Genomic DNA, 23784 nt, shown 5'->3' with positions numbered 1-23784 from the left:
AAAAAGCTGGTATGATAGGATGTCAGTTGAATAAATTCATATGGAATAAGAGAAATTAGTCAGAACCCTAAATTAGCTATATACACAAGACAGTGTTCAAACCAGTTTTAACTTATGGATCTGAGAGCTGGGTTAGAAGTAAAACGCTTGACCAAAGACTGCAGATACGAAAGTCCTGAGAAAGATTAGGGGCACGAACAGATGGCATCAATGGCAATATCGTATTAAAAATGAGGATATTAGGAAAGTACTTGACATTGTCAGCATCCAGGAATGCATTAACAGAGCTAATCTCAGGTGGTATGGTTACTTAAACAGAATGGGAGAGGAAAGATTAGCAAAACAAGTGTTCTTTGCCAGGTTGATTGACCAAGAGGAAGACCAAGATATGGGTGGATTGATATGGTAAAAAGTGCCTTAGATGATAGAAATATAAGATGTGATAATGTTGGAGTCTTGACAAGTAACTGACTGTAATGATAAAAAGTTATTTTTGACCAAAAGAACTATGCGAGAGATTGACTTCAATTTGGGTTTATATAGGTCAAATTTATTTCAAACTAAGTAAGAAAATACAGAAAAGTTTCGCCAACTTTTCTGTTTGACTTCTTCAGGGTAAAAATAGATGTAAAGCAACTTAAATGCTAAAACTGTTCACTAAAACTCTTAATGAAGGAAGAACCGAATACAATTGTATTTTTTACGAAAAACAGAAGAACGTGTATCACACGCATGGAGCATGTGTGATCTCACTTGTTGTTATGTGGGAACGTTCTGTAATAAGCAGCAAGATTTAATTCTGACATGCTTAAAAATCTTATGAGGGTCTTCCAAATATCAGGCAGAATTAATCCTTGGTTTCTATTTAAGTTATGTTTAGAACGGATCACTGTTATGGCTTCTTTTATGATTCGGGAGCGGAAATCCTCTAAGTAGGACATGGAGGTTTTGTCCCATTCTATGGTATGGTTTGTCCTGGAGAAATGAAATGCTAACTCTGAGTTGTCTTCTCTGTTATTGTTTACATCTCCTACGTGTTCCTTTTTTTTTTTTTCTGATTTCCAAACTTCTAGGGGTCTGACCAATATAGTTTAATCCGCACGAACAATTACAGAACGTTCCGACATAACAACAAGTGAGATCATACAATCTCCATGCATGTGATGTATGCGTTCTTCTGTTTTTTGTAAAAAATACAATTGTATTTGATTCTTCCTTCATTAATAGTTTTAGTGAACAGTTTTAGCATTTAAGTTGTTTTACATCTATTTTTTACCCTGAAGAAGCCAAACAGCTAAGTTGGCAAAACTTGTCAGTATTTTCTTACTTAGTTTCAAATAAATTTGACCTATATGAACCCAAATTGAAATCAATCTCTCCCATAAGTAACTGACTGATTTGGAGGAAAATTGTAGATAGGAAAGTTAGCAATGAATGTAAATTTTTCATGTAGTACTATCATATCCTGTACACTCCTTGAGGGTACATGGCAGGAATTTGATGATGATGACTTAGAGAAAAGCTCTACTCCATCAAAGTTGAACAGATTGCCAAAGCAGTTCTACAGATCCACGGTCATATCTAGAAGCTCTTCAATGGACTTGACAACAACGACTTGTATATGAAAAAATTTCTTGACTACAGCCAAATGTGGGCAAATTTATTGCCAACATACTAATAAATTATATTACACCAAAAATGTGTTATAAATTTCATACAAATTAAATAGCAGCACATTTTTGGCAAAAGTTAGAAATTTCTTAAGGATGTAGTTAAGGAATTAATGTATGCAGAGAGACATTTGCATTTAATATATCCACCCTGAACTGCAATGCAGCTCTCATAATATCGTACCATGCTTAGTACCAATTGATTCAGGAGTTTTTGAAGCAAGCTGGCCCATGCCTCCTTCAGAGCTAGGCCTTGTTTGCTTTCTGTAGGGGAATTTCAAGTAGCAGTGTATCTCCTTATTGGTTCCCAAACATTCTATGCGGGGGGGGATGAGATCTAGGGAGCTTCTTCATAAGTATCTCTACTGCTTGTGTACGTAGAGATACTTGTGGTGTGGCATTGTCATCCATAAAAATGAATTCTTCACTTGCAGCACTTCAGAACAATCAAACATGACATTGCAGAACTTTGTTGCAATATCATTCACCAGTCATTCCCTTTTTCCAGCACCTGTAGCTTTCGTCTATTAAGCATAATGCTTCCACACAAGTGTTGTCTAGCATCATAGGAAAGACTAAAACAACCCTCATACTTATGAGATCTAGGGAGCTTCTTCATAAGTATCTCTACTGCTTGTGTACGTAGAGATACTTGTGGTGTGGCATTGTCATCCATAAAAATGAATTCTTCACTTGCAGCACTTCAGAACAATCAAACATGACATTGCAGAACTTTGTTGCAATATCATTCACCAGTCATTCCCTTTTTCCAGCACCTGTAGCTTTCGTCTATTAAGCATAATGCTTCCACACAAGTGTTGTCTAGCATCATAGGAAAGACTAAAACAACCCTCATCTGTAAAGAGTATTAGCGCATTGGTGTTTGGTCCACTTTTTATGAATACAGCACCACTGAAAATGTGTTCTATGATGAGCTGTGGATAAAGGGATGCAGACTAAAGGCCTTTGAGTGTATTGGCCTACTTGTCGCAGATGTCACAGTTTGTCGACATATCCACATACCTGTGCTTTAATGCAGCCGACGTACAAGCTGACCAGCTGTGGTGAGTCGATTATGTTTTGCTGTTATAATCAAATTTCAGTCTTCATGCTCCATGGTAGAGCAATGTGACCTTTTAGCAAGCAAATGTCTGGAGCACATTCCATTGGTTTGAAACACTGCCCAGAGCCTGAATACAACTCTGTATGAGATTCCAAACTCTTGCAATATCAATAACTCTGTGGCCTTCTTCAAGCTTTCCAATAATTCTTCTGTGAAATCATGTGGATGGTGTAATTGAGACATTACAAGACATCCAAGTTTGCAACTTTATTCCTTCACAAAAAGATCTTCCTTCAAACACAATTTGCTTGTCTAACCTTTTGCCTTTTATCCTGTTGAGCGCTTCCACATGACCTCTTTGCTTGTGATTAAAAATGTGAATGTGTACCCATTTTCTACTTGAAATCGTCAGTTATACAAATTGCCACAAGCTGATTCATCTAAATTTGCAGTTGCAATCCTCAGAAATAGTGTTCATCCTTAGGTTTTGGACACCAGTGTATCTTGGATTGATTTCCTACTTGGCTGTTTAGATCTTCAACAAAAACAGCTTTTTTCTTTATCACCTATTTTTTAATGACTCGAAGTTCCAGTGCTTATGTATTAGAATCCTCTATGGGACCATAAGTGCAGTTAAGTTTCATTGTCTACTTTTCTATTTCAAAATTTAAACACCTGTTTTGTCTTGTCAACTCCAAGAAGTTTATCTTATTATTTCTTGATCCCTATTGTATGAATAAATGATCTCACTGGTTTTTGGTCTTCTTAGTCTTGCTAATACCAGTTGTTGATATTATATTGTAAACTTTGTTATTAAGGACTTTTTATAAACCCAATGTGGAACTTTTTCAAGCACTTTTGTGCTTGAAGTGGGATATTAAGTGGGATAGTGGTCTCACACAGGCAGTGAAATTCATCTCTCCCACTTAATGACATTCACAAATATCCATTCTCTTGTCAAGATTATTTGGATTCACAGCCTGTTAGTTGGCAAGGCAGATAAACTTACCACTTGGCCTGAACTGTGCCAGTAGTTAGTATTTTCCTTGTTCGCTTGAATTTTGCTTGGTAAATATTTAACATTTTAGTGACGGTAAATTAATTCTTGCCTCACACTTGAGAAACCAGTTCAGCTGGCTGTGATCACATTCATAACACTTAGCTAGTGGCATCCATCATTAACTCCTGCCATAATCGATAAAAGATTCTCTCCACCTCCTCATCCTAAATCCCACTCACAATATAAATCATCCATACTACTTTTAAGCCTTATCAAAATTTAGCTGCTTTCATTAGCTCATCAGAAAATCCTCACCACTGGTTAGTTCACCTATAGCTTTTTCCTCTAAATATCTTGCTTCTGCAAACTAACTTGCTATACAGATGAATGTAATGTCATTATCTGCATTATGGAGACACAGATGTCACAATCCATGCTATTGAATCAGATTATTGGATCCATTGGCAGGGGGGGGGGATTGTACTATACAGATACAGACTTAATTCAAGAGGCTAGTCTTGGAATCCTATGACCCACCCACCCCCAACCTAAACAGATAAGGCTATAAAACTGACTTAGATTAACATAATCTGGGTGCATCATATCTTGATGATGATGAAATGTTGCCTTCCTGGTTAAGGTGTTTTTTTAAGACATTCCCACCCATTAAAGGTTGCCAACATTAATTATTATCCCACAATGCTTGTTTTGTCCATTAAGAGGCCATATTAAGAACATTGAGACATTTTATATGAAATAGTGATAGAGCATTTTTTTTCTTTTTCTGTTGAACCTTCAGTGTAGATAGGAAAGAGGTGTTGAAAATTAGGTATGCATGGTGCACTGCAATGTCAGATTTGATCTTGTGCGTGTTACACATTGTGTTCTGCTCTTCTGACTGATTTAAATCTGTAACAGTTGAGTAGCTTATTTATATGCTGGTTCCAGATGGTGAAACTGAAATAGCAGTTACAATAATGATCTGTTATTTATGCTTTTGTATTTGTGAGATAAATCAGAACTTACACAGATTTTATGCTTTGATTATTTATATGTATGTGTGTGGAAAGTGTTTTACCTTGGGTATACTATACGTTAATGATACCAAGCAATTTTACAAACTTGGTTTTAATCCTTTTTCCCAAGTATGCAAGCAAGTAGGTAAGTCAAGTTTGTGCCTGAAGTATTTTCAGGTCTGAGACAACTTATGGTAAAGGTAAAGTAAGCTCTGATCATCCTTAGTTATTTCCTTAGTATCTCCCATTATGGGAGATACTAAGGAAAAAGTGATCGGAGCTTACTCCACCTTAGTTACCTCAGACCTGAAAATACTTCAGATGCAAACTTGACTTACCTGCATGTTTGCTTACTTGATAAAAAGTATTAAAACCAAGTTTATAAAATTGCTTGGTATCTTTAACATATATATATATAAAAGTAGATTTATAAAACTGTGCCATTCTTTGATTCAAATAATGATTTATCTTCTTGCAGACTTTCTGTGCCAGATCTTTCACCAAATATAGGATTGTTCTGGTATTTTTTCACAGAAATGTTTGAGCACTTTCGAGAGTTCTTCTTATGGACATTCCAGTTAAATGCTTTCATATATACCATACCACTTGCAATAAGACTAAGGTAATAATATACATTTTTGTTTTCATGCTTTTAAATTTTTTTAAACTGTGTTTTGCTATTTTAATTAATTTTGTAAATTATTACTAGAATATAAAAATCAAACAAGAAATATAAAAATTACCAACATTTTTGGATTAAAAAGACATTTAATTAATATTTCTTTGACCTATTTATGTCTCATTGTATTTCTATTACATACCATTTATGAAATAACAAAATAAATACTTGATTCTGCAGCAAGAAACATGCATTGTGCATCATCATTTTATTTATTATGTGTATGTATAGATGATTTTTGGGTATAAGCATGAAATTATGAAAGCAGATCCTTTTTAATATGTGATATAGCATTTATAACTTGAAAAAGCAGTTTATTATTCCTCATTTCATTATTGATAATAAGCTACATTTAAAAATGATATAAATCACCTCATTAAAGAAGGTCATGGTCATTTATTTAAACAGTTCCATAAACAAAAATTTGTGAACCCCCAGTGCGTCTAGTACTGGATAGAATACAGATTAGGAACTGTCCCTAGAGACCAGAGAAACATGCTATTTTTTTCAGGTTGCTTCAGAAATTTAATAAGAAGAGTGTTGATCTCACATCAAGTAGTGAAAGTAGTGCTAACTAAAGACTTCTTTCACAAATATACATGCCTCAGTGGGATTTGAATCCACAGTCTGTAGAATGAACAGCAGAAATGCTATCCACTTGGTCATTGCAGCTTGTAAAGTTACACCCAAGTGTCTATCAAATAAGCTTTGGGTAACATGAGGTAGACAACATCTGATGTTTTTCAAATCAACAGTTTGTCTTTTGACCATCTGGCTGGAGCTGAGTTCCTCTTTAATCTTGAGTTGCATTAATAATCTTTCCTTTGATCTTGAACATAGTGCTGCAATTATCAGTGTTTCAGTTGGTGACATTTAAAAACTTATTCATATACAGTTGGTCCTCAACTTACAACATATACAACTTATGGCAGCCATCACACTAACACCTTCACCAAATATACCTTACTCCTACAACCCATAGACTAGGGTGTCTTGAAGGTGGCCTTCAAGATATTGTTTAAGAAATACTTTTGGAAAAAATGTAATATCTTGCATTGTAAAAATTATGTAAGAGGGATGTCCAGAAAGTAAGTTCTGTTTTTAAATATTTTCACTGCAGCGCTACGATCACAATGGTGCACATGCGTGCTGAGTTTATTGATTCGTTAGCAAGGCATTGGTGCCATTTTCAAACATTCTCACAGTGTGTGTATGCTTCTTGGTGTGTGTTTATAATGTCTGAGAAAATCGAATCGCCCACCACATGTGAAATTAGGTCAATTATCTGTTTCTTGAATGCAAGTAACGTTAAAGCAGCTAAAATTCATTGGCAGATTATTGAGGTTTATGGAGAACACGCAATGAGTGATTCAATGGTACAAAGATAAGAAAAACTTTTTAATGAAGGAAGGAAGGACAGGTGTACACGATGATGAACGGAGCAAGCAACCATCTTTAGTGACTGATGATTTGGTGCATTCAGTTGAAGAAGATTTGACAGAATAGGGGATTCAGTATGATGTCACTCTCGCTGCAATTTCCAGAAGTTTCACGTTCATGTCTTCATGAAATTGTGTCGGAGAAACTGAATTATAGAAAATTGTGTGCACGCTGGGTGTCAAAGTTTCTTACAGAACAACACAAAGTGAATCGGCTGGGTAGTGTGTTAGAATTCTTGACATGCTACCATGAGGATGGCGATGCTTTCCTGAGCACACTTGTCACTAGGGACGAGACTTAGGTGTTGCACACAACCCCTGAATCCAATGAAGACAATGGTTTCCACTCGAAAAATCACGTGCACTGTGTTTTGGGGCAGACAAGGGATTTTGCTGGTAGACTTCTTGGGTCAAGACTCCACAATCAACATGAGTATGTACTGCCAAACCCTTAAGAAACTGCATTGTGCAAACTAGAATAAACGACATGCTTACCAGGGGCATTGTTTTGATTCATGATAATACCCGCCCACACACACGGCCAGCGTAACACAACTTCTCCTTGCCACCTTTGGCTGGGAACAATTCCATCATCCCCCATATAGTCCTGACCTCACACCAAGCGACTTTTACCTGTTCAAACATCTTAAATCTTTCCTTGATGGCCAGCAGTTTCAAGATGATGAGGTCAAAGAAGCAGTCAATGCATGGTTTACATCATAGGCGGCAACCTTCTGAACAATGGCAGAAATTATGTAGAAAAGTAGTGCAAGATGTCTACTTTAATTTCCAATAAAGTTTTTTTGTAAGTATATTTTTGTTTCTCTGACAGCCCATTGGAACTTACTTTCTGGATGTCCCTCGTAAATGCAACATTTTGAATAAAGTGACAGCAGAATGTTCGAATGGTATTTGGATGAAGTTGCTGAAAATATTATATTTGTACATTCACAGGATTTGACAAAACCTTGCTAGAGATTGATGGCAAGACAGTTGGTAGTGGAGAACAGTCTGAAGAAGAGTTTGCAAATGAAAACATTATGCAGCCAGAAGCACAAAAAGTTGCAGAAGACAAAAAACAACATGCCAAGCCTCAAGGGAAAAAAAGCTTACATTGAAAAAATTAGCAGGAGAATTTGTCTCTGTTAATAAGCCAGTTTGGTTGTTTGAGGTAATGGATTCCCAACATGGAGAGATATAACAAAGGAGACTGGGTGATATGAGTTGCAGTTGCTTGCGATAGAGAAATTTCTGCAGAAAAGAAAGGAAACTATGCAAATTTTTAAAAAAGCCTAATCCTACTGTCACACAATCCTCAGAACACTTTATTGCAGTTCCCTGAATTTTTGAGAATATTGTTGACTAGTCTCCTCTGATACTTTATCCAGTTGATAAAGTAGTAGTTTTGATTTTCTCTTGCTCCATGTGTTTTCCAACTGATTATTTATCACACAGAAGCACTATACACTCATGTTTCATTATTTATGAGTACAGTACTGTGCTGTCATAAATGGGAGCCTAATTTTTTGGTTGCTAAGAAGGTGATATTTTTTTGCCACATCACTCTCCTCTACATGCAAGCATTACTAATTGTTATCACTTGTTTGTTATCCACAGTTAGATTTACAAATTAGAAACAGGTATCAAATAATTCATCTCTGATTAATTCAAAATAACCATTTCTACATTGTAATTTTTAAACATTTATGAAATGTTTTAAAATTGCAATTTTTAAACATTTCATAAATCAAACTGAACTAAAGTTGAATATACACTAACTTATAAGCAAGAATGTAGTGAAGTGAAAAAGTGTATCCTTCTGATTGTCCTCTGCCCAAAGATATGTTAGTCTCAAAAATATTACCCTTATTAGCTGAGAAATTAATTCCAAAAAAAAATACAATTTTGCTTGTTACAGTCTTACATTATTAAGGGAATCAATATATGACCTGGGGGTGCTTAAGGGTCAAAGCTGTATAACTGAGAGGATACCTCCACATAGCCTTTAAAAGAATGCGGAGAACCGACCAGGGCTTCTGACCTAATGTCCAATCCTCACCTTCTCGTGGAGCACCCTGTTGGGTATCTACTTTGATACTGAACGAACGAGGATGGGCTGGCAATTTGGGATTTAGCCGACCAAATTGTATTCTTATTGGTTAAACCAAAATAAAAAATGATGGTACAACATGACAAAATTTCATGCCGGCTGGGGCGTCGCCCGGTTAAACAAGGCCCCCGTTGTTTTTGCCAAGGAACCAGGGCGAACAGCGAAAAGTCAGCTACTGGAACATATCTGAAAACAAACCCCAACTCAACATCACCAGAGTTAAAGATCGGTACTATCAACGTAAGAAGCCTGAATGGCAAAGAAATGGAGCTAGCTGAGGAATTAGATAAGTACCAGATCGACATAATAGGGGTGACTGAAACAAAAAAGACCAAAACTGGTGAGATCTTTCTGAGCAATAAATACAAAATGTTATATTCAGGCAATAACAATCAAGGAAAAGAAGGAGTAGCCATAGTATTCAACACAAAATACGAGGCTAATCTTCTTGAATGGCAGTCAGTCTCAAGTAGAGTAATGTGGGCAAATATGAGAATGGGGAACTGGACAATGAGACTTATTTGTGCCTATGGTCCCACAGAAGGTTCTACTAAGGTAGAAGTGGAGGAATTTTTTGAGGCTTTAGAAAAAGCAACTGACACAATGAAAAAGGAAAAGTTGGTCCTTGTTGGGGATCTAAATAGTAGAGTAGGAAATGATTGTGAGACATACAAAAATATTTTGGGAAAATTTGGAGAAAAGAGCAAAGCTAATAATAATGGCAAATATCTGTTGGATTTCTGCTCAGGACATGGACTGGTTATTACTAACACCATGTTCCAACATAAAAATGTGCACAAATTCACATGGAGAGAAGAGGCTAGGAATAAGAAAAGTCTCATTGACTATGTTATTGTTGATAGTGATGTTTTCTCCCTGGTGCAGGACACCAGAGTGTACAGAGGATTTGAAATTGGAAGTGATCACTATTTAGTCTTGAGCAGGATAAAATTGAATTTCATATTGAAAAGAATAACATGTAAGAAAGTTTTAAAGCGAATAAAACTTGAGCAGCTCTCAGATGTAAACTGTAGACTAAAATACAGAAATATTATTGAAAAGAAAATGAAAGCGTTTGAGAACAGGAATCAAACCTTGGAGATTCAGTGGCAAACTCTGAAGGAAACATTGATTGATTCTGCCAGAGAGGCATGTGGTGAGGTTGTGTGCAAAGATAAAAAAAAGCAGAACTCCCTGGTGGACACAGGAAGTTAAAGAGGCAGTGAAGGAAAAGAAGAAAGCATATCAAAAGTTCCTGGCAAATAAGTCAGCTTTTACTCATACAGAATACAGAGACAAATGTAAGAAAGCTAAACAGTGTGTAAAACTAGCTAAACAAAAGTCATGGGAGGACTTTGGCAAGAATATAGAAAATAAATATCAAGAAGGTGGCAAAATATTCTGGAGGTTGTTGAAGAAGCTTAGGAATGGAGGAAAGAGTGCTGTAAAAGGAATTAGAGATGATAAAGGTGAAATAAAAACAGGAGAAAAAGATATCCTTGAAGTATGGAGTAATTACTTTGAAAAACTGCTAAATGAAACAAGCAGTGATGACAGCACAGTGATAAAAAAACACTGACCAGGCATGCAGTCAGGAATACATATCCATACTTGAAGTAGAAAAAGCCATCAAAGGCTTGAAATGTGGAAAGGCAGCAGGAGTAGATGATATTCGACCAGAAATGCTGAAGTATGGTGGTATAAGAGTCTTACAGTGGCTGCACTGCATAGTTCAGAAAGCCTGGACAGAGGGACGAATTCCCGATGATTGGAGTAGAGCTCTCATAGTACCCATATATAAAAAGGGAAATAAAACTGAATGTGAGAATTACAGAGGTATTTCCCTACTGAGTGTTCCTGGCAAGATCTATGCAAGTATACTTGAGAAACGGTTGAGAAGAATTGTGGAAGAAACGCTTGGTGAAGAACAAGCTGGATTCAGGCCAAATAGAGGCTGTCAGGATCAGATCTTTACTTTACGACAAAAAGTCGAGAAAGCATGGGAATATAACATAGATCTGTATTCCCTACTGAGTGTTCCTGGCAAGATCTATGCAAGTATACTTGAGAAACGGTTGAGAAGAATTGTGGAAGAAAAGCTTGGTGAAGAACAAGCTGGATTCAGGCCAAATAGAGGCTGTCAGGATCAGATCTTTACTTTACGACAAATAGTCGAGAAAGCATGGGAATATAACAAAGATCTGTATTTAAGTTTTGTCGATTTGGAAAAGGCATATGACAAGGTGCCAAGAGGGAAGCTATTCAATACGCTGCAGTTATATGGTGTCAATGGGGCATTATATCAAGCAATACTTAGTCTTTATTTGAGTTGTGAGTCAGCATATAGAATTGAAGGAAGTACAGGAACATGGTTTAATGTTAAATCTGGTGTGAGACAAGGATGTACATTATCCCCTCTGTTATTCATTATCTATATGGATCACATTATGAAGGAATGTGGTATTAAACCTGATATCAAAATTGGAGATGTTGATGTCAGCTCTTTGCTTTATGCGGATGATGTTATACTTCTAAATAAATCCACTACAAGTCTGCAAGATTCTCTGACTAAATTGAATAGCTGTTGTAATAGATATGGTATGAAGGTCAGCAATAAAAAGACAAAGACAATGAAAATAGGCAGAATCATTGAAAATGTCAACTGTGTTGTGAATGGAGAACCTGTGGAACAAGTAAAACATTTCAGCTACTTAGGCACAATTTTTACTGAAGATGGTAAACTAAATATAGAAATAGACAACAGAATCAGCAAAGCTGGTATCGTGGGAAGTCAATTGAATAAATTCATATGGAATAATAGAGAAATTAGTCGGAACACTAAATTAGCTGTATACAAGACTGTGTTCAAACCAATTTTAACTTATGGATCTGAGAGCTGAGTCAGAAGTAAAACACTTGACCAAAGACTAGAGACCGCAGATATGAGAGTCCTGAGAAAGATTAGAGGCGTGAACAGATGGCATCAATGGCAATATCATATTAAAAATGAAGATATTAGGAAAGAACTTGACATTGTCAGCATCCAGGAATGTGTTAGCAAAGCTAATCTCAGGTGGTATGGTCACTTAAATAGAATGGGAGAGGAAAGATTAGCAAAACAAGTGTTCTTTGTCAGGTTGGCAGGAAAACGACCCAGAGGAAGACCAAGATATAGGTGGATTGATACGGTACAAAGTGCCTTAGACGATAGAAATATAAGATCTGATAATGTTGGAGTCTTGACAAGTAACAGACTGATTTGGAGGAAAATTGTAGATAGGAAGTTAGTAATGATGTAATTTTTTCATGTAGTACTGTCATATCCTGTACACCCCTTGAGGGTACATGGCAGGAATTTGATGATGATGATATATGACCTGATGTTCAATAGGAGATCTCTTCTTCTTCTTCTTCTGCAGCTTCTCCCACTTAAGTGGGGTCACTGTTTATTATGAGTCTCCTCCACACCTTCCTGTCTTGGGCTGTCACCACATCCAAGTTCTTCATCTTCAAGTCCTCTTCTACCAGCTCCTTCCATCTCTTCTTTGGCCGCCCACGCTTCCGCCTTCCTTGCACATCCATCTGCATGACCCTTCTTCCCACATATTCGTCCTCCCTCCTCATCACATGACCAAACCATCTCAACCTTGCCTCCTGTATTTTCGCTCCTAAGTTCGTAACTTTCACTATTCCCCTGACATAGTCATTTCTCAGATGATCCTTTCTGGTCACACCGCATATCCACCTAAGCATTCTCATCTCTGCTACTTCCATCCTGCTAATGTTATTTTTCCTCAGGGCCACAGTTTCTATAGCATATGTCATAGCTGGCCTCACTACTGTCCTATAAATTTTGCATTTCAGATTGATCGGCACCCTATTATCACATAACACTCCAGCCATCTCCCTCCAGTTCCTCCAACCTGCTTATATCCTGCATCCCACTTCCTTCTCACCTCCTCCATCTTCTTCCACTGTCGAACCTAAGTATCTAAAGTCTCTCACCTTCCTGATGACATTTCCTTCCAGCTCCAGGTCTGTCTCCTGCCACCGCCCACTGCGCAACACATATACTCTGTCTTACTTCTGCTCAGTCTCATACCTCTCTCTTCCAGTACTTTTCTCCATCTTTCCAGTTTAGTTTCCGCTTCTTCTCTTGAATCTACACACAGCAAGATGTCATCTGCATACAGCATTGTCCAAGGTGCATCTTCTCTCACCTCCTCTGTTACCACCTCCATCACAATATTAAACAGAAACGGACTTAATGCTGACCCTTGATGCAAGCCAACTGTTACATGAAAACTTTCTGTCTGTCCCAAACAGGTCCGAACACTTGTCTTCACATTTCTGTACATTTCCTGCACCAACCTGACATATTTCTCCGGCACCTTCTTCTCCCTCAGACACCTCCAGACGTCTTGCCTTGGCACTCTATCGTATGCTTTCTCCAGATCAATAAATACCAGGTGTAGCTCCCTTTGTTTCTCTCGATATTTTTCCATCATCTGTCGTAACCCAAAGATAGCATCTGTTGTTGATCTACCAGTCATGAAGCCAAATTGTTCCTTTGCAATCTCCACCTCCTCCCTCAATCTACCATCAAGAACCCTTTCTAGGATCTTCATTGTGTGGGACATCAACTTTATTCCTCTGTAATTTTTACAGTCTTGTGCATCCCCTTTACCCTTGTAGATGGGAACAAGAGTACTCTCCCTCCATTCCTCGGGTATATTTTCCTGTTGGCAAACTTTCATGAACAGGTCCCACAGCAGGTCAATTCCCTCTTCCCCCAGTGCCTTCCATGCCTCCACTGGAATTCTGTTGGGGCCCACCGCTTTTCCATTCCTCATCCTCTTCATTGCCTCCGTCACTTCCATTCTACTGATGTTCTGCACCATCCCCTCAGAAGGCTGCCCATCTCCTCTGTGAGTCCTTGCATTTTCCTCATTCAGAAGTCCCTCAAAGTATATTTTCCATCTGTTTCTTATGTCCACATCTCTCCATAATACTCTTCCTTCAGCATCTTTGATCTGCCTCACATGTAAGATGTCCTTAGCTGCTTTATTTCTACATTTCGCTAGTTGGTAAATTTTTCTCTGTCCTTCCTTTGTTTCTAATTGATCATACAGATCTTGATATGCCATGGCCTTCGCCTGTGCCACAACTCTCTTGGCTTCTTGCTTTCTCTCTTTGTATACCTCTCTGTCCTCTTTCACTCTTGACTCATCCCACTTCTGCTTTGCCTTCCTCTTAGCTGTCACTGCCACTTGTACATCATTATTCCACCACCAACCCTCCTTCTGCTCTCTAATCTTTCCAGATGTCTCACCAAGCACCTCGATTGCACAGCTCAGGATTACTTTTGAATCATGTTTCCACCAATCTTGTACACTTTCCAGTCCATCCGAAATCCTCTCTAACACTCTCTCCCTAAAATGATTCCTCACACTCTCTTCTTTTAAGCGAAACCACTTAATTGTCTTCATCCCATGGCAACCAGAAGTTCTTATATTCGATCTTAATTTAAAGTCTGCGCACAGCAGTCGGTGTTGTTGTGCTACTTGATCTGTTGGAATTACCTTACAATTTGTCACAACCTTAAGATGTTTTCTTCTAGTCAAAATGTAGTCAGTTTGTGAGCTGTTGTTACCACTTCTAAATGTTATCAAATGTTCTTCCCTCTTGAAGAAAAACGAGTTCACAATTGCCAGATCAAACGCTACTGCAAAGTCCACAACCCTCTCTCCTTCCTGATTCATCATTCCCACTCCGTGGCCACCATGCACCCTTTCACAGTCTCTATTCTGTCTTCCTATGTGCCTGTTCAAGTCTCCTCCAACAATCACCATCTCATTTTCTTCCAATTCCCTCATTTCTTCATCTAACACGTTCCAAAACTCATCTTTTTCTTCTGCTGTACAACCAACTTGCGGGGCATATACACATAATACGACCACCCGCTCTTCTCCAAGACCCAATTTCATTCGCATGATCCTGTCGTTCCTTCTACCAGTACTTCACCCTTCATTCTGCCACACACCACAATTCCTACACCATTTCTTCCCTCGTTATTCGCTCCAGAGTAGAACAATTTATATCCATCTCCCAGTTCCTTTGCCTTTCCCCCTTTCCACCTTGTCTCCTGCACACATAAAATGTCCAACTTCCTCTTCCTCATCATGTCTGCCACCTCTCTTCCCCTTCCAGTCATGCTTCCAACATTCATTGTTCCCACTCGCAACATCCTCTCCCCCTGCTGGGCTCGCTTCTTTAACCGCACCCGCCCTTGATGCAGTATATAAGATGCACCCCCTTTTTTGTACACATTTTTTAGGAAAAAAACTTTATCACTGAATATTATAATGAATTTATAGTATTTCTAATATAAAGTAATAAGTAGGTCTACTTTCAACAAATACCTAATCTAACTAGGAAAGAGTACCCACTTTTTAATCTTCTTCGTCAAAACCCAGAAATTCATCTCCAGAGATAAATGAAGAGACACTTGAAACCTCCTCTAAATCAGAATCTGAATCCTCATAACAAATTGTCCTCTGTACCATCCAGTGCATTACTAATTCCACACATCTTAAATGATTTAATCACTGTCTCAGTTTTCACAGCATCCAATGAAGCTTTGACCCACTCACAAACTTGCGAAATGCTAAGCTTCTTCATGATGCCATAACCTCAAAATCAGAAGACTGTATCCAGCAGTCTTCTGGATGCCATGTTCCACTTCTCCTTCATAAATCCCTTAAATGGTGTTTATAATACAGACATCTGTATGTTGAATCTGACTAGTTAGACTTCCTGGAATTACAGCTAACTGAATTTTCAATTCTTTGAGTTTATTTTTAACATCTTCTGTTCTGTGAAAATGAAACTGATCCCATATTATCAGGGCAGGCCTCTTCAACAGTCTGCCTGGGCACCTAGACCAAATGTTATCTATCCATAACTGGAATACTAGAATGCATTCCAGTAACTGGAATGCTCTCACACACTGCAAGGAAGCAAGAAAGAAATCGCATAACTCAGAACACAGAAAATTTCCAGAAATGAAAGTAATAAAAAACTGAGTATTGGCGTATAAGACGCACCCTGTTTTTTAGACCTATTTTCAAAAAAAAAAAGTGCGTCTTATACGCCGGCTTGCTGTAACAAATTTGGTATTAAAATTAGCAACAGAAAGACAAAAACTGTGGAAATAGACAGGAAAATAAATATACTAAATTACTTCTACCATTGACACTTCCCCATGGCAGAAGGCAGCGAATCCATTCTGATAATAAGGTAATCAATGATCAGGTGTTTATTATTGTACATCGGAAAATTAGCTTTTCTTTTATGAAAATTCTAGTTTTTAAAGTGGTAACTTTTTTGCTTATACAATGATTGGAAAATTTTACATATTATTAAAGTACATGATTTTATGTGTTGGTGATGAATTCATACATTGCCTTATTCCTTTTTCTTCATCATGAATTGACTCTTCTTGGCACTGTGCCAGCCAGGGTTCTCACATGTGTGGTCGGACAGTATAGTGGTAAACTTGTAGGAAAATTACACGCTTAATTGTTTAGATGTTCTTCAGTTTTCCATAAAGATGTTGAATTAAATATGGGAATAGATTAACAGAATAAGCAAGGTTGGTATAGTGGGAAGCCAGTTGAATAGATGATATTTAACCAGAAATGCTGAAGTATGGTGGTATAAAAGTCTTATAGCGGCTGCACTGCATAGTTCAGAAAGCCTGGACAGAGGGACGAATTCCCGATGATTGGAGTAGAGCTCTCATAGTACCCTTATATAAAAACAGAAATAAAACTGAATGTGACAATTACAGAGGTATTTCCCTACTGAGTGTTCCTGGCAAGATCTATGCAAGTATACTTGAGAAACGGTTGAGAAGAATTGTGGAAGAAAAGCTTGGTAAAGAACCAGCTGGATTCAGGCCAAATAGAAGCTGTCAGGATCAGCTTTTCACTTTACAACAGATGGTTGAGAAAGCATGGGAATATAACAAAGATCTGTATTTAAGCTTTGTCGATCTGGAAAAGGCATACGACAAGGTGCCAAGAGAGAAGCTATTCAATAAGCTACAGTTATATGGTGTCAATGGGGCATTATATCAAGCAATAATTAGTCTTTATTTGAGTTGTAAGTCAGCAGTTAGATTTGAAGGAAGTACACGAAGATGGTTTAATGTTAAATCTGGTGTGAGACAAGGATGTACGTTATCCCCTCTGTTATTCATTATCTATATGGATCACGTTATGAAGGAAAGTGGTATTAAACATGATATCAGAATTGGAGATGTTATTGTCAGCTCTTTGCTTTATGCAGACGATGTTATACTTCTAAATAAATCCACTATAAGTTTGCAAGATTCCCTGACTAAATTGAATAACTATTGTAATAGATATGGTGAAGGTCAACATTAAAAGGACAATGAAAATAGCTAGAATTGTTCAAAATGTCAACTGTGTTGTGAACGGGGAACCTGTGGAACAAGAAAAACATTTCAGCTACTTAGGCATGATTTTTACTGAAGATGGTAAATTAATATGGAAATAGACAACAGAATCAACAAAGCTGGTATGGTAGGCAGTCAATTGAATAAATTCATATGGAATAAGAGAGAAATTAGTCGGAACACTAAATTAGCTGTATAGAAGAATGTGTTCAAACCAGTTTTAACTTATGGATCTGAGGCTGGGTCAGAAGTAAAACACTTAACCAAAGACTAGAGACCGCAGATATGAGATGCCTGAGAAAGATTAGAGGCGTGAACAGATGGCATCAATAGCAATATCATATTAAAAACGAGGATATTAAGAAAGAACTTGACATTGTCAGCATCCAGGAATGAGTTAGCAGAGCTAATCTCAGGTGGTATGGTCACTTTAAACAGAATGGGCGAGGAAAGATTAGCAAAACAAGTATTCTCTGCAGGTTGGCGGGAAAACGACCCAGAGGAAGTCCAAGATATTGGTGGATTGATATGGTACAAAGTGCCTTAGACGATAGAAATATAAGATCTGGTAATGATAATATTGGAGTCTTGACAAGTAACAGACTGATTTGGAGGAAAATTATAGATAGGAAGTTAGTAATATATATAATACTCTGATGTAATTTAGTTGTTAGTAAATATTTAAACACAATATATAAAATAATACAATTTTTTAACAAAAATTTATCTTTTCGGAGCACTCTTAACAGTTATCCTTCTCAATAAATCCTCGATCTTCCTTAATATTTTTTCAGATTAATTACTCAATGCTTCCAGAATATCTTCAGTTATCACCTTTATTATATCTGATTCCTTTTTCTATTTCTAAGCCTCTGGTACATATCAGCAATTGCTTCATCTGCCACTGAATCTATGAAATTTGATGACTTTCATTTTTTTCCTTTATGTTTGAGTCTGCATTTCACCTTAGAAAGCTGCTTGGCTTTAATCCTTTAAAAACTTTCTTATGTTTTTTTCATGTGATAAATTTTATCATATTCAGAAGTAAGCAGCTTTCACTTCGTAGGTTATATTCCTTCATATACTCTGTATACTCTTTCTTTTTGAACAATTAGTATGAAAATATCAATATCAACAATCATACTCAAAACTTTTCCTATCTTGTGTCTTCTCTCCATGTAAATTTTTACACATATTTATGTTGTAACATACACATACAGGCAACTGAATTAGAAACGTTTATTCATCGGTTATGTGCATAGTTCAGTGAGATATGGATCAGGAACATCCTTCATTAAATGCTCGGTTAGTTGCTGCACACAGGAAGTTCTTTCATCTGTACAAGCCTTCTTAGACAATGGTGATCTCATTCCTGACCTATTTTCTTAGGACCACAGTTATGCCTCTTAGACAAGCAATGTGGGTTATTTTTCCACTGATTTGAACACCCAGGATATCTAACAATTTGAGAAACCAATCTGCTCTGCTGTTTTTAAAATTGTGACTCCAGCCAGATGGGCAACCTCAATAGCCCTTATTAACCCTCCAACCGGCCAGGGCATATATATACGTCCAGCTAAATCTGGATACGATTCAATACACCTGTTGAAAAAACATGGATAAGACCTCCACCTTTGCATGGAGTTGTCCTGGTGTTGTACTACCCAAGTCATCATTTACATTTGGGTTCGCCGGTAGTTTTTTCGGCATGAAACTCTATGGATTTCGATCCGAGTTTCGTACCCGGCTATAAAAACATAAAAGGATTTACTATCCCCCTTTCTATTAACATGGATAAGAAGTGCAATTTGGCTGTTCTGTCCTTTAAAAGGTGCAATAATCCCTCACGCTGTAGAGAACTCTTAACCAGATTATCTCCTGCAGCTGAGTCTCAGTTCTCTATAACAAGAAATTCAGTTCCTTGTTTTATGCTGGGCAACTGGACTCTTAGCTATATTATAGAGACTGAAAATATGGATATTATTTTTATTTTCTCTTTTTATTGTACAGTTTTAAATTCCAGGAAAAAATAGAAATCCTTGCATACTTTCTTCACTTAAATATTGCATTACCTTGGAGAACCAAAGTTTAATGTTTTTTTGCTAATTTTGTCTAATTGCGTACTCAACAGAACATTTTCTTTGTTTTTGAAGAAATTAATTCATGATAATTATTTCAAATATTATTTAAAAAAAAAAAAACAGCTGCCAACGTTCTAGATTATGTTATCTTTGTTCAAAATAATATTTCTAAGAATAATTCACAGATTTCCTTCAGGAAATCTGTGAATTATTCTTTGACGACTTTGCTTTATAGAGAATAATATGCAATTCTTTAATCATATCACTAATTTTTTTTCAAAATATCGTAATCTACTGTTTTTTGCACTTTCACCTTGTTGGTTTCCCTGTATAATTGGTCTTTACAAAATGAAATAAACGGTTATTATTTAAATTGATATGTATATATTTTCTGCTAGTTTATATATTTTGCTCCAATTTTAAAGTAAGCGATACTTTTGTGTATATTCTCTGACACAAAATATTTATATGTGCATGCATCAAATGTGAAATTTCATATTTTCACAATACGATTGAACTTTATTTTGACTTTGATAGTTTTACACACACACACACACACACACACACACACACACACACACACACACACACACACACCTCCTGCTGCAACACTACCACATACCTGAAAACTGTTATGAAACATAGGTACGGTTTTTATTTAATTTGTTATTTTTCCATAGTAATTGTTCTACATAACATTTAATTTTTCGACACCAATTATAAATCAGGAAATATACACATTATTTCCCGATTATTATAAATCAGGAGGTTATGTGACATTGGGTAATAGGGAAAATTAATATTTAAAAACACTGTCATCCTACATATGCAATATCAGAATGTTTTGAATATCTGCTAATCAATCAGAAAGATGGAAAACAAAACAAGGCATTTCTGCCTATAAAATATTCAGTTACTGCAGGAGGCACTTTAGTGTGCTGCCTGCTGGGCATGTTCTTTTGATATGGTTGTCAGTGGGATAATACTGAGATAGGAGTGATGAGATCTTTCTCCACCTTTGCAACGAGTTGCCTGGTTGTTGCACTACCTTACCCCAGTCCTGAAGATACTTTCAGGCGCAAACTTTGTTTGCTCACACTTGGATAAAGTGGGATATAACTAAACTTATTATAGTCTAACCAAGTGAAAAATAAACTCTCAGCAGATTTCCTATTGGCAAAAATGGTGAGAAAATAATCATTTGCACTTTCATTTCAAAACACAAAGAAAGAACATTGTAAATTCATCCAATGAAAAAGAAAGTACTACATATTTTTCTTCTGTTATTATCTGGTTTTTCCTTGTAGTAGAAAGAAGAAATTACTGTACATATTTCTTTTGTCAATACAAGAGTGCAAAAATCTGCAAATTAATTACATTATAGCTGATAGAGAATTCATGCCAGAAAAAATATTTATGTAAGAGTTCTAACATCAGCAGATATAACGATATTTTCTTCTACTAGTTTAGATATGTAACATTATTGAAGTAGTTATACTTTTGCTATTATTTTATACTAAACTGAATGAGTATGTTCCTGAAGTGATTTACGTTTGTAACAGTTGCCTGCAGATTAAATAGGTCTATAATCCTCCTTTCCCCTCTCCCAACCCAAAAAATAAGGTTTTAGCTTTTCCTCCAGCTAAGAGGATTATTGGCAAGCATTACTAAGACATATTTCAGAAATTGCAACCAGCAGCAGTAGAAGTAGTAATAGAATTAAAAAAAAAAAAAAAAAAATCAAAAATAACAGAACTGAACATTTTTTGTGTATGCATTAAACAGTTTTACATATTGAAAATATAGCATAGTATTTCTAAATCTTAGAATAATTTCAGCAGACCGCTGAACAGCTGATTTCAGATGCAAAGAAATAATACAGAATTAGATGCTTCGAATATACAACAATATTATTGCTTTATTTCTTTGGTCAAAATGGTAAAGTGAAATAAGAGATTTTGAATACTGTCTGAAAGCTTTCAAACCAGTAGAAATTCAAAGTAGTTATGTGACTGAGTTCCAGGAAAGGAGAGGGGCAGGGGAGAGTTGTAGTAAAAAATCTTAAAAATGAGCATAAATTTGGGATCATTCCCATACAGGATATCCTTCCTATTATATTTTTAACATATCTACAGTGATTAAACACTGGATATTACAGTGTTAAATCTTGAATAGAAGAAGGAATTATAGTAATAAATACCTATTGTTCAGATTTAACAAGTATCAAAAATCCTGCTAAAATACTTCTGTTAATAAGAGAAATTGAGTGTAAATGAAATAACGTTAATGTCTTTTCCTTTAAAATTTTTGAATATTGTATTATCGAGTGTATTGTATGAGAAAAATAGAAATTTTATATGTGGTGAATTGTACATAAGTATATCAAGGTCAAGTTAAAGTTCCAGATGAAATAAGAGGATTAATTAGTGACCTGAGGCTAACACGAACGCAAAGGTCAGCGTTGCAAAGGGGTTTTCCTGTGGAAACACAACGACAAGCAACGGTATTGAGGTGACGAGTGGACGATGATGCAAGAGCGGGAAGGTCATCTGAGCCGGATATACATAGAGGTTTACGACATTGAAAAGGGTTTTTTTTCCTGTTGTTTCCGGAGAGTTGATGTTCCAGTATGGTCGGGAGTGGAGTGTCCGAGTGCAGTTATGTGGTCAAGTAGAATTCCGACGTGAGATTAGGACTCCATACGGCAATGAAGTCAATCTAACCCAAGGAGATTATGTGGAAATACGAGGTCGGACAACGGCAGCTGAGCTTTGCAAGGATCGTAGGCAATGAATCATGACCGTATTCCCAGACCTACATACCAGAAACAAAGGCCAGAGGAATGTAGCAGCAAAAGAAACTCATCTAGAAAGAAACTGATGTGAAATTACGAGCGCCACAGGAATTCAAAAGATGTTAGCAAGAAAAAGCCAGAGAGAGATCCCGATTTTGCTACCAAGTAAGAACTTTCCATTTTGTCTAGTAGGAAGAAAATTAGAAAAATTTTGTGACAGTGAATGAAAATTAACTGGAATTGTACTTTATGTAGTAATGCAGGACTTTAGGAACTATGCCAATAGATGAGATCAGTTACTCTGTGCTAGAGATCATAGCTAAGGTGAGTGTAATACTAGAATCTGATGTTAATAGATAATTCCTGAACCTGAGTTTTATATGATGATAATCTAAAATTAGCTAAAGTTTTACAGGGCACGTGGTCCCTGAAAAGTTCAAGACTAGTTAAGGGACAGGAGTGTATATATATTAGATCGAGTTGCTAATAGATCCTGTATGTTAAACTCATAGTTGAATAATTGAATGACAATTGCATATATCTCTTTTTCTTAGTAATGTATAAATTATTTTCTTGTCAAACAAATAACCTGCCTGATCACTAAATTCAATGCACTGCTCATAAATTGAACCTATGCGTATGTATTTTGACATTGTCACGACTGCAAAGTGAGAAACATATGATTATAGTATAGGAATAAGATAGGGAATTGAGGATTGTGTGCCATACTGAGTGTTTTAATCTTGGATAAAGAAAATTCTCTTATCCTGTAAAATTTTGGTGGCGCAGCTTAAACAAATAAATTTCCAAAGTTTTTAATCAGATTGAGCACTAGTAATCTAACAAAGAATTTGGCTCTAGCCCGAGGCACTGTCTTTATTATCAGGGGTTCGCACACTCGAGCAATATATTAGTAGCGGCCATAAATTTGAAGTACTACCAAGGATTAAGATTAGACAAGGGGGCAAAACATAACATATGAGTAAATAACAAAATTAGCAGATTTTTCAAAGACAAAGCCCAACAAGAATCAATTATACGATTTAATTGATAACATAAAAATAAAATAACCAACGATATATTAATATTTTACAATAGTAATGTGCATCCTACAAAAAAAAAATCTGTTGCAATTTTAAGTTAAAAGTAGAAGGCAAAGAGTCGTTGATAAAATACCATTGGATATAAATTTTTGATACTAAAAAAGACACAATCAGAAACCGAGTATTGCAGTTTATAATCATTTGTTGTTCATTAAAAAAAAATTGTTCCTAAAATGAAATGTGACAATCCATATAAAGGTATTTTGCAAAGAAAGAAAGCAAAATGTTATATTTATTTCACTAAATGTTACTTAAAAATATAAGTATTTGACAAAATATTTTAAATGCAAACAAATATTTGAAAATTCGTGAAAAAAAAAAATTTTCAGTAAAGTGAAGGAAATTTA

At 36.3% G+C, this 23784-nt stretch overlaps 1 protein-coding gene across 4 annotated transcripts in view; it reads left to right on the top strand.

Moving 5' to 3' along the window:
• PIG-U (phosphatidylinositol glycan anchor biosynthesis class U) overlaps window positions 1-23784 on the top strand; it is a 276485-nt gene that overhangs the window by 124983 nt on the left and 127718 nt on the right. For all 4 annotated transcript variants that reach the window (XR_016548865.1, XR_016548864.1, XM_090398373.1 and 1 more), the window contains one exon: window positions 5228-5371. Coding sequence is in view for 2 of the 4 variants with exons in the window: in XM_090398373.1 (XP_090254499.1) it covers window positions 5228-5371 (144 nt within the window). In the remaining 2 variants the exon portion in view is untranslated. The remainder of the gene's footprint in view (window positions 1-5227; window positions 5372-23784) is intronic.

Source organism: Typopeltis vanoorti, chromosome 1, assembly GCF_054136105.1.
Source record: "Typopeltis vanoorti isolate ZY-2024b chromosome 1, IOZ_Tvanoo_1.0, whole genome shotgun sequence".
Classification (NCBI taxonomy): domain Eukaryota; kingdom Metazoa; phylum Arthropoda; class Arachnida; order Uropygi; family Thelyphonidae; genus Typopeltis; species Typopeltis vanoorti.
This window is presented reverse-complemented; position numbering and strand designations above follow the sequence as displayed.